This window comes from Equus asinus, chromosome 17 (assembly GCF_041296235.1).
Source record: "Equus asinus isolate D_3611 breed Donkey chromosome 17, EquAss-T2T_v2, whole genome shotgun sequence".
Lineage (NCBI taxonomy): Eukaryota > Metazoa > Chordata > Mammalia > Perissodactyla > Equidae > Equus > Equus asinus.
The window spans coordinates 50,665,056-50,686,378 of NC_091806.1; the positions used below are offsets into that span (position 1 = coordinate 50,665,056).

Consider the following 21,323-nt stretch of genomic DNA (forward strand, 5'->3'; position numbering starts at 1 on the left):
ATAACTCTGGCTTTTGGGGACCCCATGGTTCAGCTCAGAGCCTGCCTGGGGAGCAGGCTTCCTTTGAACGAGAGCAGTTCACCTACTTGCTCAGTGGCTGTGTGCTCTGCACCTGCTGCGTGCTGGGCTGTCCTGCTGGCTTGGTGCCCGCTCTCCCCACACTCCCCTCTTGGGTGGAGACAGACAGACAGACTGACATGGTGAGACCCACAAGGCTGCTGATGGACAGGAGGAAGCACAGGAGACGACGGGGGTGGGGGGGGGGGTCCTCGAGGATCCCGAGCGAGTGCAGGCCTCTGACATTGGGCCCTCCTGTCTTCTCTTCTGCCCTCAGTGGTGAGCTCGACACGCCTGCCGATTACATACCCCAGTCCCACCGAGAGCACTCCGAGCAGTGCCCCGGCCAGCCCCAAGGGCACGTCCCCCAGGCCCATGCCCTCGACAGCTTCCACCTCGCCTCACCCGGACTGTGGGGAGGAGTGCCAGTGGTCGGCGTGGCTGGACATCAGCCGTCCGGGACAGGGCATCGACAGTGGTGACTTTGACACGCTGGAGAACCTCCGTGCCCATGGGTACCGGGTTTGCCAGGTGCCGAGGGCGGTGGAGTGCCGAGCCGAGGCTGCCCCTGAGGTGCCACTCCAAATCCTGGGGCAGCGTGTGGAGTGCAGCCCAGCAATGGGGCTGACCTGTTACAACAAAGACCAAGCTTCAGGGCTCTGTGACAACTACCAGATCAAAATCTTGTGCTGCTCCCCCCTGCCCTGCACCACCTCTGGTGGTGCAGCACAGACCACCCCTCCTGCAACCTCCAGGACAACTGAAACTGGGCCCACGCCAGGGACGAGCAGGGTCACTTCTGTGCCGACAGGGAGCACGGCTTCTCCAGCCCTTGTCACCACAACTGGCCCAACCACCCTCTCTACCACTGGTAAAACACCTGCCCCAGGTATCACTACAACAGCCCCAGGTACCCCTACAGCTGCCCCAGGTACCTCTATAACGGTGAAAACAACCATCTCAACCTCCAGTCCAATGTCAGTTTCCACAACAGCTTCAGCCACAAGCTCCGAGTCTACCAAAGCCCCGGGGTCCTCGGAGGTCCCAGGGAAGCTAACCCCACCGGAGCCCACCCACATCTCCTGTTTACAAGAGTTCTGCAGCTGGACTCGGTGGATCGACGGCAGTTACCCTGGGCCTGGCAGGAACAGTGGAGATTTTGACACTTTTCAAAATTTGAGATCCAAAGGATACAAATTCTGTGAAAAGCCCAGCAAAGTGGAGTGCAGGGCACAGGCGTTCCCAGACACCCCGCTGGAGGAGCTGGGGCAGGACGTGATCTGTGACAACAAGTTGGGGCTGCTGTGCCTGAATAAGAACCAGCTGCCGCCAATCTGCTACAACTACGAAATCCGGATCCAGTGCTGCGAGCTGGTGGATATGTGCAGACAGAGCACAACTGCCCAAGCAACAGGCGAGAGCCCACACTCAACCCCACAAGAAACCAGGGTCAAAGCAGAAAGCCCCTGGACCACAGCAACCCACTTTGTCTCCACAAGACAGACAGGGACAAGCTCAGGAACAGGGCTGGGGACAAGTGGGGTCATAGCCAGCACACCCACGGTGACCACTCTCGGAACCACAAACTGCCAGCCACAGTGCAAGTGGACCAAGTGGTTCGACGTGGAATTCCCGTCCCCCGGGCCCCACGGCGGCGACTCTGAGACCTACAGCAACATCCTCCGCAGCGGGGAGAAGATCTGCACCCGGCCTGAGTACATCACGCACCTGGAGTGCCGGGCCGAGAGCCACCCCGAGGTCAGCATCGAGCAGCTGGGCCAGGTGGTGCAGTGCGACCCCGACGTGGGCCTGGTGTGCCGGAACCAGGACCAGGAGGGCCACGGCAGCACGTGCCTCAACTACGAGATCCGCGTGCTGTGCTGTGAGCCCCGCGAAGGCTGCCCGCCCCCGACACCTGTCCCCCTGCCCAGCACCTCCAGGGTGAGCAGCTCCAGCCCCGAGGCGACCTCCCACGTGGCCACCAGCAGGACAACCTCCGTGCCGAAAACCAGCAGAACCCCTGTGCCGAGACCCAGCACCACCTCTGTGCCAGGACCCGGACCGACGTCCGCGCCGGAAACCAGCACAAAGAGGGAGGTGAGAACCAGCACAACCTCCGTGCCGGGGACCAGCCCGACCCCTGTGCAGAAAACCAGCAGAACCTCTGTGCCAAGACCCAGCAAGGCCACGGCACCGGGAAGCAGCCCAAGCACGGAGCTGAGAACCAGCACAACCTCCGTGCCGGGAGCCAGCCCGACCTCTGTGCACAGAGCCGGCACAAGCCCAGCTCCTGCCAGCAGCACCACCTCGGTTCGTGCCCCGGAGACGACCCACAGCCCACCTGCGACCAGCAGATGCCAGCCACGGTGCAAGTGGACCAAGTGGTTCGACGTGGAATTCCCGTCCCCCGGGCCCCACGGCGGCGACTCTGAGACCTACAGCAACATCCTCCGCAGCGGGGAGAAGATCTGCACCCGGCCTGAGTACATCACGCACCTGGAGTGCCGGGCCGAGAGCCACCCCGAGGTCAGCATCGAGCAGCTGGGCCAGGTGGTGCAGTGCGACCCCGACGTGGGCCTGGTGTGCCGGAACCAGGACCAGGAGGGCCACGGCAGCACGTGCCTCAACTACGAGATCCGCGTGCTGTGCTGTGAGCCCCGCGAAGGCTGCCCGCCCCCGACACCTGTCCCCCTGCCCAGCACCTCCAGGGTGAGCAGCTCCAGCCCCGAGGCGACCTCCCACGTGGCCACCAGCAGGACAACCTCCGTGCCGAAAACCAGCAGAACCCCTGTGCCGAGACCCAGCACCACCTCTGTGCCAGGACCCGGACCGACGTCCGTGCCGGAAACCAGCACAAAGAGGGAGGTGAGAACCAGCACAACCTCCGTGCCGGGGACCAGCCCGACCCCTGTGCAGAAAACCAGCAGAACCTCTGTGCCAAGACCCAGCAAGGCCACGGCACCGGGAAGCAGCCCAAGCACGGAGCTGAGAACCAGCACAACCTCCGTGCCGGGAGCCAGCCCGACCTCTGTGCACAGAGCCGGCACAAGCCCAGCTCCTGCCAGCAGCACCACCTCGGTTCGTGCCCCGGAGACGACCCACAGCCCACCTGCGACCAGCAGATGCCAGCCACGGTGCAAGTGGACCAAGTGGTTCGACGTGGAATTCCCGTCCCCCGGGCCCCACGGCGGCGACTCTGAGACCTACAGCAACATCCTCCGCAGCGGGGAGAAGATCTGCACCCGGCCTGAGTACATCACGCACCTGGAGTGCCGGGCCGAGAGCCACCCCGAGGTCAGCATCGAGCAGCTGGGCCAGGTGGTGCAGTGCGACCCCGACGTGGGCCTGGTGTGCCGGAACCAGGACCAGGAGGGCCACGGCAGCACGTGCCTCAACTACGAGATCCGCGTGCTGTGCTGTGAGCCCCGCGAAGGCTGCCCGCCCCCGACACCTGTCCCCCTGCCCAGCACCTCCAGGGTGAGCAGCTCCAGCCCCGAGGCGACCTCCCACGTGGCCACCAGCAGGACAACCTCCGTGCCGAAAACCAGCAGAACCCCTGTGCCGAGACCCAGCACCACCTCTGTGCCAGGACCCGGACCGACGTCCGTGCCGGAAACCAGCACAAAGAGGGAGGTGAGAACCAGCACAACCTCCGTGCCGGGGACCAGCCCGACCCCTGTGCAGAAAACCAGCAGAACCTCTGTGCCAAGACCCAGCAAGGCCACGGCACCGGGAAGCAGCCCAAGCACGGAGCTGAGAACCAGCACAACCTCCGTGCCGGGAGCCAGCCCGACCTCTGTGCACAGAGCCGGCACAAGCCCAGCTCCTGCCAGCAGCACCACCTCGGTTCGTGCCCCGGAGACGACCCACAGCCCACCTGCGACCAGCAGATGCCAGCCACGGTGCAAGTGGACCAAGTGGTTCGACGTGGAATTCCCGTCCCCCGGGCCCCACGGCGGCGACTCTGAGACCTACAGCAACATCCTCCGCAGCGGGGAGAAGATCTGCACCCGGCCTGAGTACATCACGCACCTGGAGTGCCGGGCCGAGAGCCACCCCGAGGTCAGCATCGAGCAGCTGGGCCAGGTGGTGCAGTGCGACCCCGACGTGGGCCTGGTGTGCCGGAACCAGGACCAGGAGGGCCACGGCAGCACGTGCCTCAACTACGAGATCCGCGTGCTGTGCTGTGAGCCCCGCGAAGGCTGCCCGCCCCCGACACCTGTCCCCCTGCCCAGCACCTCCAGGGTGAGCAGCTCCAGCCCCGAGGCGACCTCCCACGTGGCCACCAGCAGGACAACCTCCGTGCCGAAAACCAGCAGAACCCCTGTGCCGAGACCCAGCACCACCTCTGTGCCAGGACCCGGACCGACGTCCGTGCCGGAAACCAGCACAAAGAGGGAGGTGAGAACCAGCACAACCTCCGTGCCGGGGACCAGCCCGACCCCTGTGCAGAAAACCAGCAGAACCTCTGTGCCAAGACCCAGCAAGGCCACGGCACCGGGAAGCAGCCCAAGCACGGAGCTGAGAACCAGCACAACCTCCGTGCCGGGAGCCAGCCCGACCTCTGTGCACAGAGCCGGCACAAGCCCAGCTCCTGCCAGCAGCACCACCTCGGTTCGTGCCCCGGAGACGACCCACAGCCCACCTGCGACCAGCAGATGCCAGCCACGGTGCAAGTGGACCAAGTGGTTCGACGTGGAATTCCCGTCCCCCGGGCCCCACGGCGGCGACTCTGAGACCTACAGCAACATCCTCCGCAGCGGGGAGAAGATCTGCACCCGGCCTGAGTACATCACGCACCTGGAGTGCCGGGCCGAGAGCCACCCCGAGGTCAGCATCGAGCAGCTGGGCCAGGTGGTGCAGTGCGACCCCGACGTGGGCCTGGTGTGCCGGAACCAGGACCAGGAGGGCCACGGCAGCACGTGCCTCAACTACGAGATCCGCGTGCTGTGCTGTGAGCCCCGCGAAGGCTGCCCGCCCCCGACACCTGTCCCCCTGCCCAGCACCTCCAGGGTGAGCAGCTCCAGCCCCGAGGCGACCTCCCACGTGGCCACCAGCAGGACAACCTCCGTGCCGAAAACCAGCAGAACCCCTGTGCCGAGACCCAGCACCACCTCTGTGCCAGGACCCGGACCGACGTCCGCGCCGGAAACCAGCACAAAGAGGGAGGTGAGAACCAGCACAACCTCCGTGCCGGGGACCAGCCCGACCCCTGTGCAGAAAACCAGCAGAACCTCTGTGCCAAGACCCAGCAAGGCCACGGCACCGGGAAGCAGCCCAAGCACGGAGCTGAGAACCAGCACAACCTCCGTGCCGGGAGCCAGCCCGACCTCTGTGCACAGAGCCGGCACAAGCCCAGCTCCTGCCAGCAGCACCACCTCGGTTCGTGCCCCGGAGACGACCCACAGCCCACCTGCGACCAGCAGATGCCAGCCACGGTGCAAGTGGACCAAGTGGTTCGACGTGGAATTCCCGTCCCCCGGGCCCCACGGCGGCGACTCTGAGACCTACAGCAACATCCTCCGCAGCGGGGAGAAGATCTGCACCCGGCCTGAGTACATCACGCACCTGGAGTGCCGGGCCGAGAGCCACCCCGAGGTCAGCATCGAGCAGCTGGGCCAGGTGGTGCAGTGCGACCCCGACGTGGGCCTGGTGTGCCGGAACCAGGACCAGGAGGGCCACGGCAGCACGTGCCTCAACTACGAGATCCGCGTGCTGTGCTGTGAGCCCCGCGAAGGCTGCCCGCCCCCGACACCTGTCCCCCTGCCCAGCACCTCCAGGGTGAGCAGCTCCAGCCCCGAGGCGACCTCCCACGTGGCCACCAGCAGGACAACCTCCGTGCCGAAAACCAGCAGAACCCCTGTGCCGAGACCCAGCACCACCTCTGTGCCAGGACCCGGACCGACGTCCGTGCCGGAAACCAGCACAAAGAGGGAGGTGAGAACCAGCACAACCTCCGTGCCGGGGACCAGCCCGACCCCTGTGCAGAAAACCAGCAGAACCTCTGTGCCAAGACCCAGCAAGGCCACGGCACCGGGAAGCAGCCCAAGCACGGAGCTGAGAACCAGCACAACCTCCGTGCCGGGAGCCAGCCCGACCTCTGTGCACAGAGCCGGCACAAGCCCAGCTCCTGCCAGCAGCACCACCTCGGTTCGTGCCCCGGAGACGACCCACAGCCCACCTGCGACCAGCAGATGCCAGCCACGGTGCAAGTGGACCAAGTGGTTCGACGTGGAATTCCCGTCCCCCGGGCCCCACGGCGGCGACTCTGAGACCTACAGCAACATCCTCCGCAGCGGGGAGAAGATCTGCACCCGGCCTGAGTACATCACGCACCTGGAGTGCCGGGCCGAGAGCCACCCCGAGGTCAGCATCGAGCAGCTGGGCCAGGTGGTGCAGTGCGACCCCGACGTGGGCCTGGTGTGCCGGAACCAGGACCAGGAGGGCCACGGCAGCACGTGCCTCAACTACGAGATCCGCGTGCTGTGCTGTGAGCCCCGCGAAGGCTGCCCGCCCCCGACACCTGTCCCCCTGCCCAGCACCTCCAGGGTGAGCAGCTCCAGCCCCGAGGCGACCTCCCACGTGGCCACCAGCAGGACAACCTCCGTGCCGAAAACCAGCAGAACCCCTGTGCCGAGACCCAGCACCACCTCTGTGCCAGGACCCGGACCGACGTCCGTGCCGGAAACCAGCACAAAGAGGGAGGTGAGAACCAGCACAACCTCCGTGCCGGGGACCAGCCCGACCCCTGTGCAGAAAACCAGCAGAACCTCTGTGCCAAGACCCAGCAAGGCCACGGCACCGGGAAGCAGCCCAAGCACGGAGCTGAGAACCAGCACAACCTCCGTGCCGGGAGCCAGCCCGACCTCTGTGCACAGAGCCGGCACAAGCCCAGCTCCTGCCAGCAGCACCACCTCGGTTCGTGCCCCGGAGACGACCCACAGCCCACCTGCGACCAGCAGATGCCAGCCACGGTGCAAGTGGACCAAGTGGTTCGACGTGGAATTCCCGTCCCCCGGGCCCCACGGCGGCGACTCTGAGACCTACAGCAACATCCTCCGCAGCGGGGAGAAGATCTGCACCCGGCCTGAGTACATCACGCACCTGGAGTGCCGGGCCGAGAGCCACCCCGAGGTCAGCATCGAGCAGCTGGGCCAGGTGGTGCAGTGCGACCCCGACGTGGGCCTGGTGTGCCGGAACCAGGACCAGGAGGGCCACGGCAGCACGTGCCTCAACTACGAGATCCGCGTGCTGTGCTGTGAGCCCCGCGAAGGCTGCCTGCCCCCGACACCTGTCCCCCTGCCCAGCACCTCCAGGGTGAGCAGCTCCAGCCCCGAGGCGACCTCCCACGTGGCCACCAGCAGGACAACCTCCGTGCCGAAAACCAGCAGAACCCCTGTGCCGAGACCCAGCACCACCTCTGTGCCAGGACCCGGACCGACGTCCGCGCCGGAAACCAGCACAAAGAGGGAGGTGAGAACCAGCACAACCTCCGTGCCGGGGACCAGCCCGACCCCTGTGCAGAAAACCAGCAGAACCTCTGTGCCAAGACCCAGCAAGGCCACGGCACCGGGAAGCAGCCCAAGCACGGAGCTGAGAACCAGCACAACCTCCGTGCCGGGAGCCAGCCCGACCTCTGTGCACAGAGCCGGCACAAGCCCAGCTCCTGCCAGCAGCACCACCTCGGTTCGTGCCCCGGAGACGACCCACAGCCCACCTGCGACCAGCAGATGCCAGCCACGGTGCAAGTGGACCAAGTGGTTCGACGTGGAATTCCCGTCCCCCGGGCCCCACGGCGGCGACTCTGAGACCTACAGCAACATCCTCCGCAGCGGGGAGAAGATCTGCACCCGGCCTGAGTACATCACGCACCTGGAGTGCCGGGCCGAGAGCCACCCCGAGGTCAGCATCGAGCAGCTGGGCCAGGTGGTGCAGTGCGACCCCGACGTGGGCCTGGTGTGCCGGAACCAGGACCAGGAGGGCCACGGCAGCACGTGCCTCAACTACGAGATCCGCGTGCTGTGCTGTGAGCCCCGCGAAGGCTGCCCGCCCCCGACACCTGTCCCCCTGCCCAGCACCTCCAGGGTGAGCAGCTCCAGCCCCGAGGCGACCTCCCACGTGGCCACCAGCAGGACAACCTCCGTGCCGAAAACCAGCAGAACCCCTGTGCCGAGACCCAGCACCACCTCTGTGCCAGGACCCGGACCGACGTCCGCGCCGGAAACCAGCACAAAGAGGGAGGTGAGAACCAGCACAACCTCCGTGCCGGGGACCAGCCCGACCCCTGTGCAGAAAACCAGCAGAACCTCTGTGCCAAGACCCAGCAAGGCCACGGCACCGGGAAGCAGCCCAAGCACGGAGCTGAGAACCAGCACAACCTCCGTGCCGGGAGCCAGCCCGACCTCTGTGCACAGAGCCGGCACAAGCCCAGCTCCTGCCAGCAGCACCACCTCGGTTCGTGCCCCGGAGACGACCCACAGCCCACCTGCGACCAGCAGATGCCAGCCACGGTGCAAGTGGACCAAGTGGTTCGACGTGGAATTCCCGTCCCCCGGGCCCCACGGCGGCGACTCTGAGACCTACAGCAACATCCTCCGCAGCGGGGAGAAGATCTGCACCCGGCCTGAGTACACCACGCACCTGGAGTGCCGGGCCGAGAGCCACCCCGAGGTCAGCATCGAGCAGCTGGGCCAGGTGGTGCAGTGCGACCCCGACGTGGGCCTGGTGTGCCGGAACCAGGACCAGGAGGGCCACGGCAGCACGTGCCTCAACTACGAGATCCGCGTGCTGTGCTGTGAGCCCCGCGAAGGCTGCCCGCCCCCGACACCTGTCCCCCTGCCCAGCACCTCCAGGGTGAGCAGCTCCAGCCCCGAGGCGACCTCCCACGTGGCCACCAGCAGGACAACCTCCGTGCCGAAAACCAGCAGAACCCCTGTGCCGAGACCCAGCACCACCTCTGTGCCAGGACCCGGACCGACGTCCGTGCCGGAAACCAGCACAAAGAGGGAGGTGAGAACCAGCACAACCTCCGTGCCGGGGACCAGCCCGACCCCTGTGCAGAAAACCAGCAGAACCTCTGTGCCAAGACCCAGCAAGGCCACGGCACCGGGAAGCAGCCCAAGCACGGAGCTGAGAACCAGCACAACCTCCGTGCCGGGAGCCAGCCCGACCTCTGTGCACAGAGCCGGCACAAGCCCAGCTCCTGCCAGCAGCACCACCTCGGTTCGTGCCCCGGAGACGACCCACAGCCCACCTGCGACCAGCAGATGCCAGCCACGGTGCAAGTGGACCAAGTGGTTCGACGTGGAATTCCCGTCCCCCGGGCCCCACGGCGGCGACTCTGAGACCTACAGCAACATCCTCCGCAGCGGGGAGAAGATCTGCACCCGGCCTGAGTACATCACGCACCTGGAGTGCCGGGCCGAGAGCCACCCCGAGGTCAGCATCGAGCAGCTGGGCCAGGTGGTGCAGTGCGACCCCGACGTGGGCCTGGTGTGCCGGAACCAGGACCAGGAGGGCCACGGCAGCACGTGCCTCAACTACGAGATCCGCGTGCTGTGCTGTGAGCCCCGCGAAGGCTGCCCGCCCCCGACACCTGTCCCCCTGCCCAGCACCTCCAGGGTGAGCAGCTCCAGCCCCGAGGCGACCTCCCACGTGGCCACCAGCAGGACAACCTCCGTGCCGAAAACCAGCAGAACCCCTGTGCCGAGACCCAGCACCACCTCTGTGCCAGGACCCGGACCGACGTCCGTGCCGGAAACCAGCACAAAGAGGGAGGTGAGAACCAGCACAACCTCCGTGCCGGGGACCAGCCCGACCCCTGTGCAGAAAACCAGCAGAACCTCTGTGCCAAGACCCAGCAAGGCCACGGCACCGGGAAGCAGCCCAAGCACGGAGCTGAGAACCAGCACAACCTCCGTGCCGGGAGCCAGCCCGACCTCTGTGCACAGAGCCGGCACAAGCCCAGCTCCTGCCAGCAGCACCACCTCGGTTCGTGCCCCGGAGACGACCCACAGCCCACCTGCGACCAGCAGATGCCAGCCACGGTGCAAGTGGACCAAGTGGTTCGACGTGGAATTCCCGTCCCCCGGGCCCCACGGCGGCGACTCTGAGACCTACAGCAACATCCTCCGCAGCGGGGAGAAGATCTGCACCCGGCCTGAGTACATCACGCACCTGGAGTGCCGGGCCGAGAGCCACCCCGAGGTCAGCATCGAGCAGCTGGGCCAGGTGGTGCAGTGCGACCCCGACGTGGGCCTGGTGTGCCGGAACCAGGACCAGGAGGGCCACGGCAGCACGTGCCTCAACTACGAGATCCGCGTGCTGTGCTGTGAGCCCCGCGAAGGCTGCCCGCCCCCGACACCTGTCCCCCTGCCCAGCACCTCCAGACTGAGCAGCTCCAGCCCCGAGGCGACCTCCCACGTGGCCACCAGCAGGACAACCTCCGTGCCGAAAACCAGCAGAACCCCTGTGCCGAGACCCAGCACCACCTCTGTGCCAGGACCCGGACCGACGTCCGTGCCGGAAACCAGCACAAAGAGGGAGGTGAGAACCAGCACAACCTCCGTGCCGGGGACCAGCCCGACCCCTGTGCAGAAAACCAGCAGAACCTCTGTGCCAAGACCCAGCAAGGCCACGGCACCGGGAAGCAGCCCAAGCACGGAGCTGAGAACCAGCACAACCTCCGTGCCGGGAGCCAGCCCGACCTCTGTGCACAGAGCCGGCACAAGCCCAGCTCCTGCCAGCAGCACCACCTCGGTTCGTGCCCCGGAGACGACCCACAGCCCACCTGCGACCAGCAGATGCCAGCCACGGTGCAAGTGGACCAAGTGGTTCGACGTGGAATTCCCGTCCCCCGGGCCCCACGGCGGCGACTCTGAGACCTACAGCAACATCCTCCGCAGCGGGGAGAAGATCTGCACCCGGCCTGAGTACATCACGCACCTGGAGTGCCGGGCCGAGAGCCACCCCGAGGTCAGCATCGAGCAGCTGGGCCAGGTGGTGCAGTGCGACCCCGACGTGGGCCTGGTGTGCCGGAACCAGGACCAGGAGGGCCACGGCAGCACGTGCCTCAACTACGAGATCCGCGTGCTGTGCTGTGAGCCCCGCGAAGGCTGCCCGCCCCCGACACCTGTCCCCCTGCCCAGCACCTCCAGACTGAGCAGCTCCAGCCCCGAGGCGACCTCCCACGTGGCCACCAGCAGGACAACCTCCGTGCCGAAAACCAGCAGAACCCCTGTGCCGAGACCCAGCACCACCTCTGTGCTTGGTCCCATCCCAAGAACTGAGCAGGAAATCAGTGGATCCCCCGTGAGCCCCCATGTCACTTCATCTATTCGTCACTCGCCTCCTTCAGAACCCACCTCTGTTGTATCTACCGTGAAGTCACTCAGCTCCCCACTACCCTCCCCCTCGACCTGCTATTGCAGTGTGTCCCACAAGCTCTACCCAGCAGGTATGTTCGTCTTCTTTGTAGTGTGTGCTGTGTGCTCAGTCTGTTCCCTGGTCTCCCATCCAGAAAAAGCCACAGTGTGAAGGAGTGGGTCGTCTCTGTGACAGGGCTGGAGGTTTTCTAGGGAGTGACATTAAGCTCTCTTTGAGCATTTGTTCCATTTGCATCTGGGCAGGAATCCCACCTTTCATATCAGCCCCTGGGTGGACTGCCCGCCTGGCCAGAGCTGCTTCCCGTGATGCCTCGTCCAGCATGACTCCACTGACGCCTGCCTGTCCTTTCGTCTTCTAGGATCCATCATTTACCAACAGATCGACCTCGCCGGCCACTGCTATTACGCGGTGTGCAGCCTGGACTGCCACGTGGTCAGGCGGAGTGACGAAACCTGCCCCACCAGCACGCCACCTCCCGCCCCGGCCACCTCCTCGCCTGCGTCCTCCCCTTCGGGCCCTGTGCCTGTCACTCACCATGGATGCTCAAACATATCCCCCCCAAGAATGGTAACCTCCCCCTTCTCGCCCTTCTCGGGCCTCTCCGGGAGTAGGGCAGAGACCCCCAGAGGTTTTCCAGTTATGTGACTTCAAGTGGCACGAAAGTCGGTGACCCCTGGCCCATGCAGGCTGACCATTGGGAAGTAGCGAGTCTGGTCATCCAGGACTTCTGGATGGGGGACCCACCGGGGAGCCAGGAGTGTGGGGCCTGAGGTTGACACTCTACTGGTTATGTATGACCCGGGGCCAGAGCAGGGGTCGGTGCTCTGGATGGGGCCAGACAGCCAGGGAGGGTGTGGGGGACAGGGTGGGAATGTGCCAAGAGGGGGCACCGTCTTCACACTCAGAGACATCCCCTGGCCAGCCAGCCCTGGGTGGGCGTGGGGGCGGAGGAGGCCTGGCGTGAATGCCGGGCCCCAGGGAACAGCCCCAGTCTGGGTCCCTTGCCCACCTCGCTCCGGGGAGACCACAGGCATCACCAGGCCCATGAGCTGCAGGGGGGTCTGGGGGTCAGTGCCTGGCGGGGGGGCCCTGCAGCTGCTTCTGCTTCCACAGAAAGGCGAGACCTGGAACATGCCCAACTGCTCTCAGGCCACCTGCGAGGGCCACAACATCATCACTCTGCAGCCGCGCCAGTGCCCGACGGTGCAGGAACCCACCTGTGCCAATGGCTACCCCGCCGTGCAGGTGGTTGACCAGGACAGCTGCTGCCCACACTACGAGTGCCAATGTGAGCCACGAGCCAGGCCAGGCGGTGGGGCCGGGAGGGGCTGTGCTCAGGCGGGACAGAACTGAGTTGGACACCAGGAAAGACTTCCCAACAGCTAGGCAGGGGACGGGTGGTGCCCAGCAGGGTGTGGAGTGGGATCCCGAGCCAGCCCCTGAGGCCCAGCTGTGCCAGGCAGGAGAAGTGGAGGGGTCCAGCCCCGCCACTCAGGCCTCACCAAGCACCTAATGGGTAGAGCTCTGGCCAGTGCTGGGAATGTGGGTCCCCTGCAGCCTCCACTGCTGCCCGAGGTGACCGGCACAGATCACCCGGGCTGGGGGTGGGGGGGAGGCCGCGTGTAAAGCAGCTGCTGGCACCTGCAGGTGTGTGCAGCGGCTGGGGCGACCCACACTACATCACCTTCGACGGGACCTACTACACCTTTCTGGACAACTGCACGTACGTGCTGGTGCAGCAGATTGTGCCTGTGTACGGCCACTTGCGCGTGCTCATCGACAACTACTTCTGCGACGCCGAGGACGGGCTGTCCTGCCCGCAGTCCATCATCGTCGAGTACCGGCAGGACCGTGTCATGATGACCCGCAAGCCAGTCCGGGGAGTGATGACCAATGAGGTGGGGACGCCCGCCCAGCAGCTCCTACGTGTGCGGGGTGGGCAGCGGTGGGGGGCGAGCGGGGCTGACCTCCTGCCCTCACTCTGTCTTCCCCTCGGCTGTGTCCTGGTGTCCAGATCATCTTCAATGGTAAAGTGGTCAGCCCCGGCTTCCAGAAAGATGGCATCGACGTCTCTCAGATTGGTATCAAGATGTACGTGAGCATCCCCGAGATCGGCGTCCAGGTCATGTTCTCCGGCCTCATCTTCTCGGTGGAGGTGCCCTTCAGCAAGTTCGCAAACAACACGGAGGGGCAGTGTGGTGAGCCCCCTGTCCCGGCCCCCCGCTCCGGCCCCTGCCCCAGCTCTCTTGACACCCTGCCCTTTCCCTGATCATTAAATGTTGCTGAGAGTGTCCAGTGTGAGAAGGGTCGGCCTTGAGCAAGGCCCGGGGGGAACGCATTCTCGGTGGGGGGGTGAGGCCACCTGCATGGAATGGAGCCTGCGGGTGTCTCTGCTTTCCTCCTGCACCAAGAGCCTGCCGGGCAGCACGGCACAGGGGGCTGGCCACCTGCTCCAGGCCTGAGGCCTGCACCTGTCTGTCCTCCATGGGACGGCCCCAGGGTCTGGCTTCTTGGGGAGAAAGGAAAGCACAAATAGGTCAGGGGCCTGGGCAGGTCCCTCAGCCAATCCATCGGGTGTTGCCCGAGGCATTGGCCTGACAGCCAGCTCAGGGGACACTGTGCCCTGCAAGAGGGTGGGGGTGGCTCCAGTTGTCCCCAGCTGGCCTGACTCCTGCCTCCCTGCCCCAGGCACCTGCACCAATGACCCGAAGGAGGAGTGCCGCCTGCCTGGGGGGGCGGTGGTGGCCTCTTGCTCCGAGATGGCAGGCCACTGGAAGGTGACAAACCCCAACCAGCCGTCCTGCCATGGGCCTCCCCCGACGCCCACTGCCGGGCCCACGCCCACGCCCTCGCCTGCCTCTTGCCCACCTTCGCCAATCTGCCAGCTGATTCTGAGCGAGTAAGATTCTGGAGGGCCTGGTGGTGGCGGGGACAACCCTACCCTTTGGGGGCTGGTGGGAAGAAGTGGGCCTGCAGCGTCATCACTGGTGGAAGGCCAGGTGCAGGGCGCAGGCTGGGCTGACCGGGCGGGTCAGCCTCTGAGGCTCTGCCACCCAGCACACTGTGAGTCTGGCCATCAGTCATTACCGGGCAGCACCCGCGTTTGCAGGCCAGAGGGGTGGCCCAGTGGAGAGTTTGAGAAAGAAACAGCCATGCTGCAGCTGGACACCCTCCCTGGCACACACAGATGGTCCCAAGGCTGGGGTCACTCAGCACCCTGGGGGGCTCAGTGACTTCACTCCTCGGGAAAGTGGGGGAACGTTCAGTGCCCAGCAGCCCTGGCCCGAAGCTGTCCCATGACCTGTGCATCCCTGTCCCACAGGGTCTTCGAGCCGTGCCACTCCGTGATCTCCCCAGGGCCATTCTACCAAGGCTGTGTGTTTGACCAGTGCCACGTGACCGACTTGGAAGTGGTGTGCTCCGGCCTGGAGCTGTATGCTGCGCTCTGTGCCTCGCAGGGCGTGTGCATTGACTGGAGGGGCCGGACCAACCACACGTGCTGTGAGTGTCTGCCCCAGCCTTGGCCTCAGGACACCCCCACCCCACCGGGCAGGGGCAGTGGGCATGTGGCGAGGGCACAGACGTGCCGGGCAGACGTTGAGAGGGTGGGCTCAGGCGGTCAGGGTGGGCTTCCTGAGGGAGGAGGTGGGCTGACCCCAGGGCAGAGTGCATTTGGTTCCTGGAGAGAAAGGAGGGGCTTCCAGGCCTGGGTGCAGGGGTGGCGTTCATGGCTCCAACAGGCGGAGCTCTGCAGGGGCACATGGAAGAATGGACCTTGAGGGGCCCAGCTCCCAGGCCCGAGCCCCCAGCAATTGGCAGGTGCCTGGGGCTTGGAGGGGGCGTGGAGCTGGTGGCCCTGGCCTCACACATGGCTTCTCTCTCACACAGCCTTCACCTGCCCTCCCCACAAAGTGTACCGGCCCTGCGGCCCGTCCAATCCCCCCCACTGCCACGGGGACGACCACATCAGCCTCATGTATGCACCTGCCCCACCCTCCTGTACCCCCTAGAGCCCTCAGGGGCCCCCCAGCTGGCCCCTCCCCACCCTGTAGGGCACAGGGGCCAGGCCAACCCTTTGCTTCCCACAGGGCCCTCCAGGAAGCTGGACCCATCACAGAAGGCTGCTTCTGCCCAGAGGACATGATGCTTTTCAGCACAAGCGTTGACGTCTGCGTACCCACAGGCTGCCCGAGTATGTGCCACGGGTGGGCTTGGGGCTGGAGGGTGCACCTTCCACCCGTGTGCCAGGACGCACGGCCCCCCTTGGGGCGTCAGACTCGGGATCCACCCCAGCCCCCGACACAGGTCAGGCCCCCGAGGGGCTGGGAGCTGTGGCTGCCCAGCAGTGACCTCCGTCTCTCTCCCTGCAGGATGCCAGGGGCCCCATGGGGAGCCTGTGGAGGTGAGTGTGGCCTGCTCAGGGGGCCGGGGGCTTCAGTTCAGTGCCAGAGGCTCAGGGTAGGCTGGGAGGGGACAAGGCCTCCCCAGCAAGACTCCGGAGGCTTCCATGGGCATGTGCCTTCGGCCCTGGAGGAATGTGTGGGCACAGGCTGTCCTCCACTGTGCTGCCCCCTTCCTCTGTTCGGACATTATGAAGGTGAAGGCTGCAGGGAGAGGCCGGTCACCTGCACAGCCCCTCTCACCCCGTCTCCCGGCCCCCATGGGCCTCGGCCACTACCTGTCACCTTGAAGCCCCCTCCCTCGGGCTCCCCTGGGCCCTCGGCCGTGGCTTCCCACTCCCCCTGCCAGCTGCAGTTGCCCCTGAGGCAGGCAGGTGGCCCACGGCAGGGGCTCACGTGTGCCTCCCCTTGCAGCCCGGCCACAATGTCAGCATCGACTGCCAGGAGTGCACCTGTGATGGGAGCACGTGGAAGATGAGCTGCCGCAGACAGTCTTGCCCACTGCCCCACTGCCCCGAACCTGGCTTCGTGCCTGTGGCTGCGGCCCCACAGGCCGGCCAGTGCTGTCCCCAATACAGCTGTGGTGAGCCTCGGGCTTGGTGGGGGACAGCTGCTGCCCCCATGCCTGCAGGGTTCACACACGCACTGACCCACGGCTGGCCGGCTTTGCCCCGGAGGGTCCCGTGTGGTGGCACCTGGGGGGGGGGGGGGGCGCAACCAAGGAGGATGGGGCAGCACCTCTCCACTGTGGCTTCATCTGCTGACCCCAGCAGGCATGCTCTGGGAGTATGTGTGCCAGGGAGGGCAGGGGGCTCCTCACCTAGGCTGACCGGAAGTCTTGCCCCCAGGGTGGCTCACGCCCCCATGGAGAGCCCACCAATGGCCCCCTGGGCAGTCAGCATTCCTGGAGACCCCCTGGGGGTGACACTCATGCCAGGGGGTTGGGGGGAGAAGAACGTGCACAGAGTGGGATGCAGGTCTCCTGAGTGTCCCCTTCCTGCCCACCACAGCCTGCAACACCAGCTCCTGCCCCGCGCCCTTGGACTGTCCCAAAGGCTCCCGCCTGACCCTGGCGTACGAGGAGGGGTCCTGCTGCCCAAAGCAAAACTGCAGTGAGTGTCCCAACCCCACTGCCCGGATGGCACCAGGCCGGTCCCCACCATCTCCAGGCCGCATGTGCGCGCCACAGGCTGGGCACCCAGCCTCACTCGGGGTTCGCTGTGGCTAGGGGATGACACCAAAAGGAGCCGTGGCTCACCCACCGCTGGCCTGTGGCCCTGGGCTGGGACATTCTGGTGACACGCGTGGGCACCTGTGTGCTCAGGAGGCTGGCGGTGGCAGGAGTGGGGCTGGGCAGGGTTGGGGGGGCTGGAGGAGGTGAGGGTGGGGTGGGGGTGCGGCACGTCGAGGGCGAGTCTCGTGACAAGACAGGCCTACATGTCTCCTGAACAGGCTGGACTGTCTGCAGTGTCAACGGCACCTTGTATCAGGTAGGAACCAGCCGGAGGCTAGGACCCCCGGGGCACATAGGAAACTGAGCATCCCCCACTCCTGCAGCTGTTCCCCAGACTGGGTCTGCCGGCAGCGACGGGGCCCTGCGGGCTGGGGGGAACTCTGGAGCAGCCGTGGGCTCTCTGGGACCAAACTCAGGTGCTGATGTGATGAGGCCTCCCAGCCTCGGTTTCTCCCAGCCGGGCCCTCTAGAGCATGTGACCTCCACGGAGGCCCAGCCTTGAGGCTCTGCCCTCGAGACGGGGACTTCTGCCAGGAGGTGCCACCGAGGGTCACCCCGGGGGGACGGGTTGGCCCGGTGGGGCCCAGGCCTAGAGGGGATGTCCAGGAAGGCAGGGGCCCCGGGCCCGCCCCAGTTCACTAAGGCTGACCGTGCTGATTCTCCACAGCCCGGTGCGGTGGTCTCCTCGACCCTGTGCGAAACATGCAGGTGCGAGGTGCCCGGCGGCCCCGAGTCGGACACGTTCGTGATCAGCTGTGAGACCCAGATCTGCAACACCTACTGCCCCGTGGTGAGTGCCCCCCATGACCCCGCACCCCCTCAGCAGCACCAGCCGGGGCTCAGGCCGCATGTCCACCCCTCCCCTCCAGGGCTTCGAGTACCAGGCGCGAAGCGGGCAATGCTGCGGCGAGTGCGTGCAGATGGCCTGCGTCATGAACACGAGCGACAGCTCAGCCCACCTCTTCTACGTGAGTCGTGGCTGCCAGGGGCGGCCTGGGGGGCCTCAGGGCCTTGGAGTGAGTCCTGGGTGGGGCGGCCCATGGGATCCATTCAGGCTGGAGGCGAGGCCCCTAGACCCCCCTCCCAGGAGTTCCAGGGAGGCCAGGGCTCAGGGCCGAGCCCCATACGAATGGAGAGCCTGTGAGGTGCACAGCGACAGCGGGATGCTGAGTAGGCAGGGTCCTGGCATTCGGGCCCCTGGGCAGCTGTCATTGCAGGGCATGTGCCTGGCTGAGGCCAGGGGGACTTTCTGGAAGCCCACAGGCTGGGAGGACAGACAGACAGAGGCGGTGCCCACCCTACTGGAGGGAGGTGCCTTGGGGAGAGACACTCACCATGCTGGTCGGGCCTCTTTGCAGCCTGGCAAGTCCTGGTCAGACCCTGGGAACCGCTGTGTGACATACGAGTGTGAGAAGCACCGGGATGGGCTCGTGGTGGTGACCACGAGGAAGGCATGCCCTCAACTCAGCTGTCCCTTGGTGAGTTCCGGGAACCCCCTGCCCCACCTTGCCCAGCATGGGCCGACAGGCGCCTGAGCCCCAAGGCAGGAGTGGGGAGCCCCCCATGCAGTACTGGCAGGGGCACCGCCCTCCTGCATGGGGTGCTGTCCGCTCCTGCCTGAGCCTGGCCCAGCCTCCCCGTCCGCCCATTTCTGGGTGGTCTGCTGAGAGGCCTCCCCAGCACTAACGGCACCCCTTTGTCGGCACAGGACCAGGCTCGGCTGAGCGAGGACGGCTGCTGTCTCTCCTGTCCCCAACTCCAGCCCCAGAACAGTGAGTGGGCGTGTCTGCCGGGGGTGGGTGACCAATTCCGGCCCGGGAGGCCTGGGGAGGCCCAGCCGGTCCTGACCTCCTGTGCTGCCTCCCGTGTCCTCCCCAGGATCGACCTGCGCAGTCTACGACAAGCACCAGCTCATCCGGCAGCAGGGCTGCAGCTCCTCGGGGCCCGTGCGCCTCACCTATTGCCAGGGCAACTGTGGGGACACCACCTCCATGTACGTGAGCCCCTCACTCAGCCCGGCACAGCCCCTTGTCTCCCCTCACCCCCAGAGGGCCCTCACAGGGCAGGGTTCAGAGAAGATGTGGTTGGAATGTGGCTCAGTCGGCCACCGGGGGCTCAGGGTGCTGGGCAGACGAGAGGCAGGACCCGGTAGGGACAGGAAGGGAGCAGTAATTATGACTGCGAGGGGCCTGCAGCCGGATTAGGAGGCTGGGCTGCAGGGCTGGGGCCAGAGTCCGCAGACTGTTTAGAATCAGGCTCTTCTGTTTACTGAGACCCCGGACTCAGTGTCTCCCATGGTGACCTGCTGGAGCTGACTCCCACGGGCTAGCAAGAGCCCACTGTGCGTCCCTCCCTGGCCCTGTGGCCTGTCGGGGCACACTGGTGGCTTGGAATCGGCCGTGGGAGCATTTACACCACAGCCATTAGCACACGAGGGCCCGTTGTTAAACGCTGGTCAGTGTACCTGGAGAACAGGTTTTTGTGACACGGGCGTCCAGAGCTTAGCGGCTGCAGCTGGCCCGGTGGGGTTTGCTCGGGGTGTGGGGCCGGCGTGGCACCCGGCTGAGCGGGTCCTGCCCACAGGTACTCCCTGGAAGCCAACAGGGTGGAGCGCACATGCAGGTGCTGCCAGGAGCTGCGGGTTTCGCTGAGGAACGTGACCCTGCACTGCGCCGACGGCTCCAGCCGGGCCTTCAGCTACACCCAGGTGGAGGAGTGCGGCTGCGTGGGCCTGCGGTGCAACTCCCACAGTGGCGGCCCGGAGGAGCTGGGGCCTGTGCAGATCGGTGACGAGCAGAGCCGGGAGACAGAGCACAGGCGCCGGAAAAGAGAGGCCCAGGGGTCTGGGCCTCACCAGTAGCCTGCCCAGAGCCCTGTCCTTGGGGTCCCAGGGTGGCCTCCCTCCTGGACTGACCGACAAGAGTGTCCTTTACTCCCTGTGGTCTCAGCTTCCAAGGCCAGCGGAACCTGAGCCCTGGCCCGAGTGACCCGAGTCTAGGATGCACTGTCCACCCACCTCTACCCTCTCCAGGGTTCAGCTGGCCTTGGACGTGTGGTGGCCCTGACCGGCCTGAAGCCACCTGCTTGGGACTATCCGGGCAGGCAGGGCTCCTCCGGCCGTGGATCCAGGCTGCTCTTCCCAGACATAAGCATCACATGAGGGTCTTATCAATGATGGTCACTCGGATGTGGTGATTGGCTGCTCGGCCGGCCGCCAGGAGGAGGAGCCTCTGCTACCTGGGTCCTGGGCCAGTTTCACAAATACACTTGGAGCATTTTGCAACTTGTGGACCCTGTGTGATTTTTAACCTTGTCCGTAAAACAAGGAACAGGCCCGGGGCAGACCCAGGCACCGAAGGCTCACGCTGTAGGCTGGCCACTGCACACTTGGCAGCCCAGGGAGGGCCACCTGCTGCCTCTGTCTGCTGGTGGGAGAGCATCCACCCATTGGGGCGGACAGTGGGAGGGAGTGAATGAGTGGACGAGGGACAGTGGACCAGCCCAGAGCTTCAGGATGCATTTACCACCCAGCTGACCACGTCAGTCACGAGAGGGCTGCACTTTCTTGGGTTAGCTCCATCTCCCTCCACGGAGCTCCCAGACTTGGCCATCACACTGACGCCAAGCTTGCTGTGTGCATGTGTGCGTGTGTGCTTGTGTGTGTGCACAGGCAGGCTCACAGGAGACCAATCCCCCTGCAGAGTGGTGGACGTGGCCCTAGGAGTCTGTCACTCCCCTCTCCTGCCCTGCCACCCCCACCACCGCCCTGAGAACATCCACCTTCCTAAAGCCCATCTCATCTTCCTTGAAGGCCCCAGAAGAGCCCCCAGACGCTCCCAGCAACACGCTGGCCTCAGGCTGATCCCCGGCCCCCTGGGAGCACCAGGAGGGTGGGCAGGGCTGGCCCCTCACTCTGAGGAGGTGGCCAGGGGTCTGGAGGCAGTCCAGGGCAGGGTGGGATGTGGTGGGGGCTCACTGCTTGGACAGGACAGTGCAGGGAGCAGAGAGGGGCGGGGACAGGGAAGCCCGTGGTCAGTCCCAGGGCCAGGCTGTGTCCCGAACAGGAATGTCCAGGGGGTCCTAAGCTCCCCAAACCCGGTGTGGGTAGGGGGCACCCAGAGCAGACAAGCCAACAGGGCCAGGCGCCAGCCAGCTGACCTTGGTCATTGCTGGGACGTCGGCCTGGGCTAGACACTGGCAAGGAGGGGCGCTGGCAGGCTGGACAGTGCTGGCCACAGGGGGACATC

General features: G+C 65.8%; 1 protein-coding gene across 1 annotated transcript in view; it reads left to right on the forward strand.

The window, feature by feature from the left end:
* MUC5AC (mucin 5AC, oligomeric mucus/gel-forming) overlaps positions 1–20,351 on the forward strand; it is a 35,937-nt gene extending 15,586 nt beyond the window's left edge. Inside the window, exons 31-49 of the mRNA XM_070488527.1 lie at positions 335–11,512; positions 11,801–12,009; positions 12,556–12,730; positions 13,090–13,340; positions 13,457–13,640; positions 14,131–14,341; positions 14,765–14,943; positions 15,331–15,418; positions 15,531–15,634; positions 15,813–15,844; positions 16,257–16,425; positions 16,853–16,954; positions 17,295–17,332; positions 17,744–17,866; positions 17,946–18,044; positions 18,435–18,554; positions 18,785–18,848; positions 18,955–19,069; positions 19,660–20,351. Of these exons, the coding sequence (XP_070344628.1) occupies positions 335–11,512; positions 11,801–12,009; positions 12,556–12,730; positions 13,090–13,340; positions 13,457–13,640; positions 14,131–14,341; positions 14,765–14,943; positions 15,331–15,418; positions 15,531–15,634; positions 15,813–15,844; positions 16,257–16,425; positions 16,853–16,954; positions 17,295–17,332; positions 17,744–17,866; positions 17,946–18,044; positions 18,435–18,554; positions 18,785–18,848; positions 18,955–19,069; positions 19,660–19,936 (13,718 nt within the window). The 3' untranslated portion in view covers positions 19,937–20,351. The remainder of the gene's footprint in view (positions 1–334; positions 11,513–11,800; positions 12,010–12,555; positions 12,731–13,089; positions 13,341–13,456; positions 13,641–14,130; positions 14,342–14,764; positions 14,944–15,330; positions 15,419–15,530; positions 15,635–15,812; positions 15,845–16,256; positions 16,426–16,852; positions 16,955–17,294; positions 17,333–17,743; positions 17,867–17,945; positions 18,045–18,434; positions 18,555–18,784; positions 18,849–18,954; positions 19,070–19,659) is intronic.
* Positions 20,352–21,323: the final 972 nt, after the last annotated feature.